Source organism: Rhamphochromis sp. 'chilingali' (genome assembly GCF_963969265.1).
Source record: "Rhamphochromis sp. 'chilingali' genome assembly, chromosome: 18".
Taxonomy (NCBI): domain Eukaryota; kingdom Metazoa; phylum Chordata; class Actinopteri; order Cichliformes; family Cichlidae; genus Rhamphochromis; species Rhamphochromis sp. 'chilingali'.
Window position 1 is genome coordinate 546,283 of NC_137945.1, and position 13,718 is coordinate 560,000.

Consider the following 13,718-nt stretch of genomic DNA (forward strand, 5'->3'; position numbering starts at 1 on the left):
GTTCTGATGTCACTGTAGTTATTATTAATTTCTTAAAGTTCTCTCTTTCTCTTATATTTAATATAACCACACTACGGACAGACAAGCACCTGTTTTTATGCGTTGTCGTTAGCAACAACGACGGTAACACCATCGCGTGTCCGCTTGTTTATGTTCCACATAAAGCTTTCACAATAAAGCTCAAGATCCTGTTGAGACTTTTCAAAATAAACTGAATCACGTGAAAGATGCAGAGTGTTTACGGATGAGAATCAAAAAAAGATGCCAGGTGCTAAAAAATAAACCTTAGACTCAAACGTTAGAACAGGCTTTTCCCCGCAGCACGCCGTGTAATAAATACAAAGAAAACGGCGCCGTTACAACTTGTGTCTAAAAATGTGTCGTTTCATGCATCAGTTAAAACACTCGACTCCAGCTACATGACGCTCAGCTGGAAACACTTCAGGCAGGTCGAGCTGCCCGAGATTCACAGAATTTACAGAAAATGTTAAATTTTTGTGATTTATATAGTTATCGGGACGATAGATGTCTTATATCGGGATATGAGATTTTGGTCATATCGCACAGCCCTATGTGACAATGTCAGGTACAAGTAATGGACAGGAGTGGAAAAAGCAGTCAATGTCCACAGAAGACCTGTATAAAGAGATAAGGGGTGGCTCAAGACTTTTGCACCTGTTGTCTCGTGTAAATAGAAACCTCAGTCCAGCTGTGAGCAAACAGCTATGCTGCACACAAAGAAGTCAAACATCACCACTGATTATCTGCAGGTACAAATTTATTCACATGATCTCAGACAGTTGTACAGCTCAATGATTGGTTCACAGCTCAGCTGTGTCCTTGCAGGGGGCGCCATCCATACAGCCTCTGTGACCGCTGAGCGCCAGCACATTCAGGTAAAATGGACCCAGCTGGACACTTTATTCTCCAACCAATCAGAACATGCAGAAACCTTCACATCAGGAAGTATCGACTCCAGCTGACAGAGGAGGCAGGGTCTGTTGTTATATCACAGAACCAAGGTTATAGAGCCGGGGTGGGGAACTCCAGGCCTCAGGGTCCGGTGTCCTGCAGGTTTTAGCTCTCACCCTGGGTCAACACACCTGAATCATATGATAAGTTCATTAACAGGCCTCTGGAGAACGTATGGTTATGGTGTAACCTTGGTTCTATTATTGAGAGACAGGAAAAGACCCAGGGAAACCATTACATATGTAACGGTGTGGAGAGTCTCGATATGCTAGGGAACTTCAGGGCACGTTGAGGAGGTCATTTAGCCATTTGAATCAGCTGACACATCTAAAACCTGCAGGACAGCAGCCCTGGAGGTCTGGAGTTGGACAGCCTTGGTTTAAAGTGAGATGCAAAGCTACTGGCACATTGCAGACAGGTGGTGTTACACAGCAGCAGGTTAGAGAAGTCACCTGACCCAGAGACTGAGGCCATTCAGCTGGTCTCGCCTGTCCCAGGGTCAGGTGATCAGCACGTTCTCACGCCCCGAATCACATCTTGCTAAAGCGAAACTATCTCACGACAGACTGAGCTGCAGCGACAGTGTAACACAAACAGTATTTAAAGTAACATTTGGATCACCACCTGAAATCACCGACATTACAACAATAAAAACACAGAAAAACTCCACATTTATTACAGGAACATAAATGTGCAGAGGCTCCATCAAACACAGACATGTGACGTGTTCTGAGCATGAGCAGACTCGTCTGGTTTCTGCACATGCTCAGAACACGTTCAGGTCATGTTCATGTCATGAGGCGAAGGAGCTGCAGCATCGGAGGCCTCATTAAACCGAAGCACAGAAGGAATGATGTGCAAACACGTCAGCCAGGTATCAGGGTGAAAACAATCCGCCTCAGGCTCCGCCCCCAAACCACATTAGCCATATGTCTGTGAAGGTTCTCAGTCATCCAGGTCATCATAGTCAAAGGAGCTTGCAAAGAAAAGCGTCTGGACTTCTTTAAGTTACTTGAAGACGTTTCACCTCTCATCCGAGAAGCTTCTTCAGTTTTAAGGTCAAATGGTGGAGAGTCCCAGATTTAAACCTAGTGGGAGTTTCCCCCCACAGAGGGACAAAAGGACCCCTGATGATCCTCTAATCGCCTGAGCCAAGGTGTGAAACTGGGTGTGGGTCCCAATCAGCCAGAGTTTCGGGTGAGCTCATTGTGAAACCTGGCCCCACCTGTGAAAGGATAAGACAGGTCCATTTCACTATAGATGCCCTCCAGATCGAGATCAGCCAGACTCTGCAGGAACCGGAAATCCTTCTACCCTCTCCAATCTTAGAAAAGGTTTACAAGTTTGTGGACAAGGCTCAACAAGGCCAACACTCTAAAGGAAAAGAAAGACAACGCAGGAAATTTCACACCTTGCTTTCAAAAACACACACACTCCTCATTCTGAACCTACACAACTCAGAGAAGAAAACACACCTGAAGACAGTCAGGAGAAATGGGTAAAGAACTTTTCAGACCGGAATCTCACTGAACCTTAAGAGAGAGTATTAGCCAAAGGACTCTATTTTGCCATTTCTCCACAACAGTTGCCCATAGTGGACCTCATCACAGCCACAGAATCTGCCATATGGATTAATACATTATCACAGACAGAAGCAGAGCAAATCAGGATGAAAGTCTCAGCCACGCTCTCCAGTGCCAAAGTCCCTCCGTCCAACCTCACAATACAGGAAAAGAAGGCCGTCGCTTCCCTGAGCAAAGACCACAACATCACTATATTACCAGCTGATGAGGGAAGATGCACCATGGTCCTAAACACTACAGATTACCACACAAAGATCACTACTCTCCTCAGTGACAACAATATCTATGAAGCCTTAAAGCGAGACCCCACAAGCAGCTACAAAAATAAAGTTATCGCTTTTCTTCAAGACTTTGAAAAGGACAAAATCATTGACTGCCTTACATATCACCGCCTTTACCCAGGGGATGCCATACCCTGCATTTACGGACTTCCTAAAATCCACAAGGAAGCTGTCCCACTCAGACCCATAGTCAGTAGCATAAACTCAGCCACTTATAACATTGCTAAACACCTTGCTACCATCCTTGCTCCTCTCGTGGGGAACACCCCACACCACATCAAGAACTCCACCGACTTCACCGACAAGGTCCAGAAACTTACCCTGGATCCAGATGAAACCATGGTGTCCTTTGATGTAGTCTCTCTCTTCACTTGCAAACCCACCACGGAGGCCGTGGAGACTGTCAGAAAACGACTACAAGAAGACAGCTCCTTGGAGGACAGGACCAACTTCACACCCGATCAGATCTGCACACTGTTAGACCTCTGCCTCACCACTACATATTTCAAGTACAACGAAGGCTTTTACAGACAAAAACATGGCTGTGCCATGGGCTCCCCCGTGTCACCTATTGTAGCCAACCTTTACATGGAGGAAGTGGAAAGGAAGGCTCTTGGCTCTTTCAAAGGAAGAGTACCCAGCCACTGGTACAGATATGTAGACGACACCTGGGTCAAAATCAAGACACAAGAAGTGGAATCCTTCACTGCGCACATTAACGCTGTGGATAAAAACATCAAATTCACCAGGGAAGACACAAAGGACGACTGTTTGCCTTTCCTGGACTGCGCTGTACACATTGAAGAGAACGGCAACCTCAACATCGAAGTTTACTGGAAGCCCACACACACGGACCAGTACCTCCTCTTTGACTCCCATCACCCTCTGGAACACAAACTTGGAGTAATTAGGACCCTACACCACCGGGCAGAACATGTTCCCTCTAAGCCTGAAGGGAAAAAGAAGGAACACACGCTTGTAAAGGAAGCACTCAAAACGTGCGGCTATCCTAAATGGGTGTTCTTAAAGTCAGCAAAGAGGCACAGAAAAGAAGACCAGACACCAGCGAGGGAGGATAAGAAGGACAGACGCAACAACATTGTCATCCCCTATGTAGCCGGTGTATCAGAGACACTCAGGAGAGTTTTCTCCAAGCATGACATCCCGGTGCATTTCAGACCCAGCAACACGCTCAGACAAAAACTGGTTCACCTGAAAGACAAAATGCCAAAACACAGACTTAACAATGTGGTGTATGCTGTACAGTGCAGCGAGGAATGCCCAGACCTCTACATCGGAGAGACCAAACAGCCACTTCACAAGCGCATGGCACAACACAGAAGAGCCACCTCCACAGGACAAGACTCAGCAGTCCATCTGCATCTTAAGGATAAAGGTCACTCTTTCGAGGATGCCAATGTTCACATTTTGGACAGAGAGGACAGATGGTTTGAAAGAGGAGTGAAAGAAGCATCTATGTCCACTGTGAGCGACCATCTTTGAACAGAGGCGGGGCTTACGACACCAACTCTCTGCCATCTATAATCCAGTTTTGAGATCCTTCCCAGACGCCTTAACGCCCACTCACATCCTGGGCCATCTGACCTCAGGAATTCGCATGATAAGGTGGAGCCAGGTTTCACAATGAACTCACCCGAAACTCTGGCTGATTGGGACCCACACCCAGTTTCACACCTTGGCTCAGGCGATTAGAGGATCATCAGGGGGTCCTTTGTCCCTCTGTGGGGGGTTACTCCCACTAGGTTTAAATTTGGGACTCTCCACCATTTGACCTTAGAACTGAAGAAGCTTCTCAGATGAGAGGTGAAACGTCCTCCAGGGCTCTGACGAGTGTTCGTGTTTTAAACTGAAGCTGTTGATCAGTCAATTACGTCATCCTCAGCAGCACCGTCACACTGATTGACAGCTGTGTTTCTGATCCACAGCTCAGGTGTGTTTTGACTTAAGGCGGAGTATTAGGTGGCCCTCCTGAAACTCATCTCCACACCTGAGTTACAGCGGTTGTTACGCCTCGGGACGCCACTTGCCCGATCATGACCATAAAAACTGCCAGAGGACAACGTGTGCGGAGCCTGAGGCTGATCCAGGTGAGCTGATATTCAGGAAGAGAGCATTTTACAAACATGAGTATTATTAGTTTTTGATCCCTCACATCTGAAGTCTGAATAACCAATCAGTGATCCGAGGACGCGATCCTCAGAGGGACTCATTCAGCTTCAAGCTCCACCCTTATTTTATTTTCTTGAAAACTTTTCCGACCCTCTAACTCTCCTCAGTTATTAACTGGTCTGTTAACACCCCCCGTCTCCGTGGAGCAGCTGCTTCATCAGCTCTCTGTGAAATCAAACGCACCTCTGCTGTGACTCCACCTCCCGAGGGACGCATTAACTTCACCCAATTTACTCGTTTAATTAAACATGGAGCGTCTGGCTGACAGTAACAAGAGGAGGAGCAGGGAGGGAAGAAAAGGAGTAATCAAGGAGGACAAAGAAGAGGGGAGCAAAAAAGAAACGAGGAGGAAGTGGGGGAGATTGAAGAAGAGCAAAGGGACGGTTGATAAAACGAGAGAAAGGAAACTGGAATAAGAAGTACAGAAGAAGAAGTCTCTGTGATGACATTGCCGCCTGTCCGTAAACACCCTGCGATGAAGATGATTGATTGGTTTGACCGTAGAGTGATGTCCTCCCTCTGCCCTGCTGACACTGTCCTGTGATGTCAGACCTCCATGCTGTCAGCTTTGGGTGACCCGGAAATCCACAGATTTGATTGGTCGCCAGGCGTCTTGGTTCGGGAATCACTAGGTGGAGAGAGAGATATGTTGACATCGTCACTAGAACGGCCGCTGTCATGGAAAGAGTCGAGTGAAAGTCACATATTAACCATCTCAAACTGCAGGAAAGCAAAGAGGAGCCAAAGGTTCAGTCTGACCGACACAGGCAGCAACCACCATCAGGAACTGATCAATGACTCTGATCAATGATTCTGATCAGTTACTCTGATCAGTGACCAGTGTTGGGTGTAACAAGAATAATATTACATTTTTCAGTATTGCAGTAATGTCACAGCTGCACAGACAGCATGTGCTAACGCTAAGCTAACCAGACAGCAGGGGCGTCCAAATTGATGGGCTGCATCCTCCTGAGGCCGCATTTGTAGGCCGATTATGTCACAGCGACCCGACGAAGGATATCCAGATTCGTAAATGCGTCCTCCTTTTCCCCAGATTTGAAGGATGGGTCGAGTGTGTCCCTCGTGGCCCATCATATCCCAGAATTCAGCCAATTCCAGTTTACAACAATGGTGGCCGCTACAAAGTTTTAATATTACTCTTATTACTCTTTCTGGGTCACAAAATAAACTTTTAACATATTTTTAGGCGAGAATGCAGCTGTGTAAACTTCAAATATCTGCTTGGTTTTGTTACTGAGTAAATTGGTTTGGCTGAGATTATAGTTTTCACACAGCTTAATAAACGTCAAACAGAAAACTGATTAAACAAAAGTGTGAGACGGTTGAGAATTTACTCCAGTGTCCTGTTATACTTTAGACAGCAAGGAGCAGAGGGCTGAGTTTATTAAACTCCAACGAGACAGCGGTGACGCAAGTCTGAAGGCTAGACCATTCAATTTACTTCTGGCTTACCTGACCTCCTGAGGACCTGGCCTTCGCAGTCTGTGTGCGCCGGGTCCTCAGAAGGATGCAGCCTCTGAATTTGGACACAGCTAGCATGTGCTAACGCTAAGCTAGCCAAGAACCCAGACTGATGTTAAAGCTGAGAGTATGCAGACCCCAGTCCAGTAGCCAGAGCCTGAACTTCAACAGGTAACAAGCTGATGAGCAGTCAGGCTGTTTTTCTACTTTTTCATGTTTCTACAGTTTAATCACAATGACAACTGCTTTGTGCTGGTTTCCATCTTTGCTTTGTGTGTGAATGGGTGGATGACTGGATGTGTAAAGCGCTTTGGGGTCCTTAGGGACTAGTAAAGCGCTATATAAATACAGGCCATTTAAAGCGCTATACAAATACAGGCCATTTACCATTTGTGTTCATACATAAGAGCAAAGGTGGAAGATCACATGTGTGTCCTCATTATGGGATGTGTTAATGTGTGTGGGGCTGTAGCCTCAGGTTTATGTTGTTAACTGTAATTATGAGACAGTTTGAAACGTCATTTTCCAGTATAATGACAAAGTAATGTCACGAGTAGTATAATGAATTACTTTATCAGACACGTAATTAAGTACTGCATACTTTTAATGAAGGTAACAAGTAATATGTAATACATTCCACATATCCCGTGTCACTTCACACCATACCTTCCTCCCATTAAAAAGGACTAAAACCTTATTTCAGAATACTCTGCTGCTTCATGTTCTGTGTGTTTGTTTCCATCATATTCATTAAAAGCTGTCCTCAGACAGGCTGACGTCCTCCTGGTTGTAACACACAGCCGTCCCTTTACGTGCTCTAAGTAAAAGCCGGACTTCAGGTGTCATCTCGATCTAGGGCAAAGAATAAAATGCCACACAGTCTCACCTGAAGAGGGAGCTATGCTTACCCTGCTGCAGGGAAAAAGTCAGAAATGTTCAGAATAATCCTTCTTTGTCTGACACTCTGTCTGAAACAAGCTGTTCTAGCTCCTCCCCCTTTAAGCCTACTCTCTAAATAGAAAACATCTGGAAACCTGCCAAGGGGCAGACTCTGGTCATCATGAGCTTTGCAGCATTTACAGATCCACGTTAGAGGCGCGATATTTATCACACCTAATCATCTGCCTTTGACCTCTGACCCCATCAGGCTCCAACACTGAGCTCCATCCCGCAAGCAAACAGCTGCTTTGGTTCAGCTGAAGCCGTGGCAGGACTGGAGTCAGCCAGCGCTGCCTCGCTGCTTCTGATTCGACAGCTTTAAGGAGTGAGTGGTGAGCTCAGTTGACCCAGCTGGGTCGTGGAGGAAAGTGGGAACAGAACCAACGAAAATACACAAGTCAGCAGATTTTTTGCTGCTGTAGACTCCTGAACTGATGCCAGCAACACACACACACGCTGGTCTTTCTATCACTGTGAGGACTGCATCAGAGGACCAAACCTGACTCCTGCCTAAAAGCATCAGGACTCGATATCCCCACCAAACGTCCCCTCAGAGTGAACACCTCCGGCTGCTGTAAATCAGCTTGTTAACAAGTTGACTCATTACAATCATACAGGAAACGCTGCAGCGGCAGAGGACCATGATGGGATTCGTAGCTGCTCTGCATGTCTTACCTTCTGCTGAGCATCTGAAAACAGCAGGTGGCAGAAGCCACCAGGATGAGCAGCAGCAGGGGGATGGTGGGGATGACGACGTAAAGCAGCAGCATACCTGCAGAGACACCAGACCACCTGAGCATTAGGTCATGAGCCCAGATCAGGTCAAAGGTCGCAGGTCTTCTTACCTGAAGCTCCGGCCATGGTGACCTGAGGTGGAACGTCTTCGTTGTTTGCAGGCTGTGTGGCCACGCCTCCACCTGCAGTCACTGCTATGGACACAAGAACACACCTGTGCCTTAATACAGAGCTGCAGGTGAGTCCCACCTATGGCTCCACCTGCCTCTATGATCTTATATGGACCTTCCTCCTTACCTGTATCCTGCCCACCAGGTGTGTCATTCACCAGATGGCTCTCTGAAAGACAGGAAGTAAAGAACCTGAGTGAGTGAAGCTGATTGGCTGACAACACCAGGGCTGCTTATCTATGATTGAAGCTGACTGGCTGATGGCACCTGGGTTGTATTTGCAGATGAAGTTGTGTTTCATGTTGCACCGGTCGTCGTTCCATTGGTAGAGATAAGCCCCGCCCAGACCAGAAGGCGCAGTTGGCTGATGGTACATGACAACGCAGGCCTCACCTCCACAGGATGGTTCATCGAAGTACCAGTTCCTGCATCATCAGCACAGTTGGTTAAGCCCAACCCACCCCCTTTAGTAAAACATGCCGGGAGTCACCTGACACAGCTCTGACATCACGCTCACCTGAAGGAGGCCACGCTGCCGTCGGTCCACTGGTAGAGCTGTGGACAGGAAGTTAAGGCATTGCTGAGCTCCGACTGAGTCTGATCCACTCCCTCCACCCGAGTCAGGCCGATCCAGAAGTCCCCGTCAGCTATGCCCCCGCCCCCTCCTGCCCTGTCCACCGCACCTGAACGCAGCTCCTGGAAACAAAAACAAGGAGAAAGGGTCACAGAAAAAGGAGGGGAGGGTCTAGAGAGAACCAGGTGTGGGTCTCACCTGCAGCAGGTGCTCGATGTCTCGCTGTTCCGTCGAGCTCTCGATGCTGAGAAGCGCTCCTCTGTCCATCTCGCAGGCCTGACGCGCCTCGCTGAAGGCGACGCGGCTCGACACGTCATGGAAGTACGCCATCTTATAGCAGGGACGCTCGGCCCCGCCCACACACACTGTCTGACCTGAGACATGGAGCCCCGCCCACAGGAAGATGCATCAGAGCAGCACTGTGTGTGTGTGTGTGTGTGTGTGTGTGTGTGTGTGTGTGTGTGTGTGTGTGTGTGTGTGTGTGTGTGTGCGCACAACAGTGTGTTAATCACTGTTGCGCACACACACACACACACACTTCACTACTTTAAGTGATTAGCTGGAGTGTCTTCTGCACCATCATCACTTTACTGTTAAAGCCACTAAAGAGCTCCATATATATCTGTCTGCTGTCAGCCCGCCCTCCACCCATCCCTCCACCCACTGTTCCTCCACCCGTTCCTGCTGCCTGTGGTTCAGGTATTTTAGCTGCTCCCCTGATAAATCGAACAGATTTCTGAAACATCAGCTGGCCACATGACCCATTACAAACCTGCAAACCTTACACCAGACACACCACCCAGTGGTAGGCCTGCAAATCCCACATTGCCCCTCCTCTGTCCCCTGAACCTTCAGTCTGCACTCTGCTTCACCTCCCATCTTTTTTTTAAAATTTTTACTAAACCTTGAAAACATCGGCTTCAAGAACGCACATAAGGGTGTGTACGAGCACGCCCGGCTGTGGGCGGCTGCCTCCTATCCCCTCCTCAATCTGTCTGCTGCATCTGTATTCTGACATCTGCAGGAGCTCCAGATGTACACACGAAGCAGTCGTAGTGAGTGTCTACAGAAAATCAGCTAGGACTCAAACAGACAACAAATATGACACAAAGTGAAGTTTATTTTATCGAATCTGTTGAAGGCATCTGAGCTGATGGCCGCGTGTCATCATTGCCATGAAGGCGATGGTTTGAATACTCGCAGTGGTTTGTGTGACTCGATCCTCACTTCGATCAGGTGTCACGTTTCACCCTGACAGAAGAACAAAGCTCTTTCATTTCTCTGATCACAGTCAGATGATGTTTGCACAGGTCAGAAATTCTTTAATGTGATCAAAGCCACAGACACACACACGCACACACGTATACACACATGCGTACACGTATAAAGACACATACATATAAACACACATACACACAGACACGTATACACAGATTTATACACACACGTAGACACACATTTATACACACAGGTATGCACACATATACACAGACGTGTACACAGACACACACACCACACACATGTGGCTGTACTTTGGTGGACGAGCATCCCTGTAAGGCTGACAGATTTCAGTGAATGACTCTCTGGGAACACGTCACATATCTCACTACATTAATGGTTCTTTTCACTGGTTTAACTGTATTTCCACTTAAACCAGTGCTGCTGGTTTTCCTTCAGAGTGGAAAACATGAAGTGCAGCAGGATGAGCTGCTGCCTGCGCCGCTGCGAGCTGCAACACTGAGGTTTCTGTAACATGGAAACTTTTCACACCTCAAAAGAGCCACACTGTTTAAAAAGTAATTGGATTACTGCAGTACTCACCGCTCACCACCCGTGCTGCCTCCACCTGGACCATCCCCATCGCCACAACGACCCCGAGCATCAGTCGGTTAATTATCACGATCCTTGAGCAGGTCATCTTTATTTCTTTAAATATGAAATTAAATCTACAAAATAAAAGTGTTTCTGTGGAGAGCTGTTCCAGAGACGTTTCAAAATAAAAGCCTGCCTCTGGTCAGCGTGCTCCTGGTGCCCATGTTTCCTCTCCTGTCTCTGTACTCTGAAGTGAAGCGGGAGGCAGAGGAGCGCCTGTCTCCTCCTCCTCCATCGATCCTGCCCACTGAGCCACAGCTGTAACCTCCTCCTTCAATAAAGCCCGGGGGACCACACACACACACACACACACACACACACACACACACACACACACACACACACACACACACACACACACACGTTTAATTCATTTACTCAGAGCCTCAGCTGATTGGCTCCAACAGAGCAGCTGATCAATAGATGAAATGTGCAGTTATGAGCATCACTTGAGCTCGCCGCTTCCTCCATTGATCCCCGAGCAGGAGGAATTTTCTCTCATTATTCACACAGCAAGCGGCTCCAGTTTCACATTAATGAAAGCTGAACGCAGAATCGATTTCATTCTGACACACGCCGTGGAAACGCTTCCTGCGTTTTAAACCCCGATCCGTGCACAGACGCTTCCCGTTAAGATGTCTGATTTTAGGTTTCCTTCATCCTGTCAGAGGTCCTGAGATGTTTGTGGGGACATGGATCCCAAACTGCGGACTGGAGCTCCCCCCTTTATCCTCAGTGTCCACACAGCCACTGCAGCAGCCACTGTATGACAGCCGTGGGATGAATGACCCACTCACAATCGACTGTGGTGTCACCCACTGTTTTGACGTCCACCATGGTGGGTTTGTGGAGCATTATCAGTCTGCATTCACAGACTCTGGCTGTATCCCAATCCAGGGTCTGCAGCCTTAAAGGCCACATTTTAAGGCCGGTTAAATCACCGCGACGCGACGAAAGCTGTCCCAATTCAAAGGCTGCTCGAAATGCGGCCCTCAAATGCGTCCTTCATTTCCCTGAATTTTAAGGACGTGGCGGTGTAGACTTCGTGGCCCAACATATCCCAGAATGCATATGTAACATAGTTAAATAGAGTTGAAGTTAAATCCCGCTAAATGGGACATTGGCGCCACCTACTGTCGAAAAAGTCACCCTGCAATATTCACAAAGGGCAAGGGATTCTGGGTAATCCTCAGAATAATGGAGGATTCCTGCGAGGTAAGGAATGCGCAAATGTCGTGGGGAGGAAAAATCATATCGCAGGCTGTTAAAGTAATACAGTCTGACCCGATTATTTCTGTTGTTTATACATCATTTGTTGCGGGTCATTTTTCCAGTCTTTATGTTGAACTGAGTGCACGTTTATGTGAGATTTCTTTATTGGGAGGAGAGGAAACAAAATGGGAGCATAGTTAGCTAACTCTGTTGTTGCTTTCCCGTTTAGATTTTGTGCTGATTGCCCACGACATTAAAAAGAGAGCATTCTAACCATTGCCTTTTTGTTGTGAATGCAGACCAGAGAAGACACTACACAGAGGTCACACATAGCAGCGCGGTGGGTGTGGATAATTTTGCTGAAAAAAACCGGCGGATGAGGGGCGGCCGAAGAGTAAACTTTAAGTAAGTACTGAATATTATGTCACTTATTTATGTGCAAATGTTTAATAACGAAGAACATTAAAACATTACTGTTGGCCAAAGTTATGTGACATTAGTGACGTTTGTGCTAACTTGGTTTTAAAGCCTTTACTTTAAAATATACGCCGTTCAATAGCTGAGCTTAATCAGAGAATGATCAAAGTTCATGTAGAAACAAACAAACACATGAACAAAAGATTTTCTCCTTCATTTCTGTCAAACAAAGCTGTATGAAACGTTTCCAGCTGTTAGTATCATTGTTGCTAGGCAACCTGGGCAGCGCAACGAAGGCTAGACTGTCCCATTTCACAAGCCTCGCACTTCCGGCCTTAGCGGTCTTTAAGTACGCGGCCCTTATGGACCGTTAAGGCTGCAGACCCTGAATTGGGATACAGCCACAGTTACCTGCTAATCAGAGCTGAGCAGAGCTGGAGCTCCACCTTCCTGTACGCTCTGTTCCTACAGTGACCGCACAGCAGCATGTTATTGGTCACATGATGTCATTAAAATGCTCCAACAGCACAAACATGATGCAGAGGTCCAGTTCAGGTGAAGCTAGCACACAGTTAGCAGCTACAGCCACCTGAGTCACCATCCACCTGTCAGCCACAGAGGCCACGCCTCTAATAATGCAAATCACATCGTCACCACTATCATCACCACCGTCACCATCATCATCATCACCACCGTCACCATCATCATCGTCACCATCACATCGTCACCATCATCATCATCACCACCGTCACCATCATCATCGTCACCATCACATCGTCACCATCATCATCATCACCACTATCATCACCACCGTCACCATCATCATCGTCACCATCACATCGTCACCATCATCATCATCACCACTATCATCACCACCGTCACCATCATCATCGTCACCATCACATCGTCACCATCATCATCATCACCACTATCATCACCACCGGCACCATTATCATCGTCACCATCACATCATCACCACTATCATCACCACCTTCACCATCACCATCGTCACCATCACATCGTCACCATCATCATCATCACCACTATCATCACCACCGTCACCATTATCATCGTCACCATCACATCGTCACCATCATCATCATCACCACTATCATCACCACCGTCACCATTATCATCGTCACCATCACATCGTCACTATCATCATCATCATCATCATCATCACCATCATCCGCACCATCACCATCATCATCATCATCATCATCATTATCACCATCATCATCGTCACCATCATCATCATCACCATCACATCGTCACCATCATCATCATCACC

The 13,718-nt window shown here is 47.3% G+C and overlaps 1 protein-coding gene across 1 annotated transcript; it reads right to left on the bottom strand.

Moving 5' to 3' along the window:
• Nucleotides 1–4,618: 4,618 nt before the first annotated feature.
• chodl (chondrolectin) lies at nucleotides 4,619–10,975 on the bottom strand. Its single transcript, XM_080865540.1, has 8 exons — nucleotides 10,748–10,975; nucleotides 9,125–9,300; nucleotides 8,870–9,048; nucleotides 8,620–8,777; nucleotides 8,480–8,521; nucleotides 8,293–8,376; nucleotides 8,123–8,219; nucleotides 4,619–5,654 (listed from the first exon to the last, which is right to left on the bottom strand). The coding sequence occupies exons 1-8, from the start codon at nucleotides 10,842–10,844 to the stop codon at nucleotides 5,573–5,575; spliced, it is 915 nt and encodes a 304-aa protein (XP_080721666.1). The 5' UTR covers nucleotides 10,845–10,975; the 3' UTR covers nucleotides 4,619–5,572.
• Nucleotides 10,976–13,718: the final 2,743 nt, after the last annotated feature.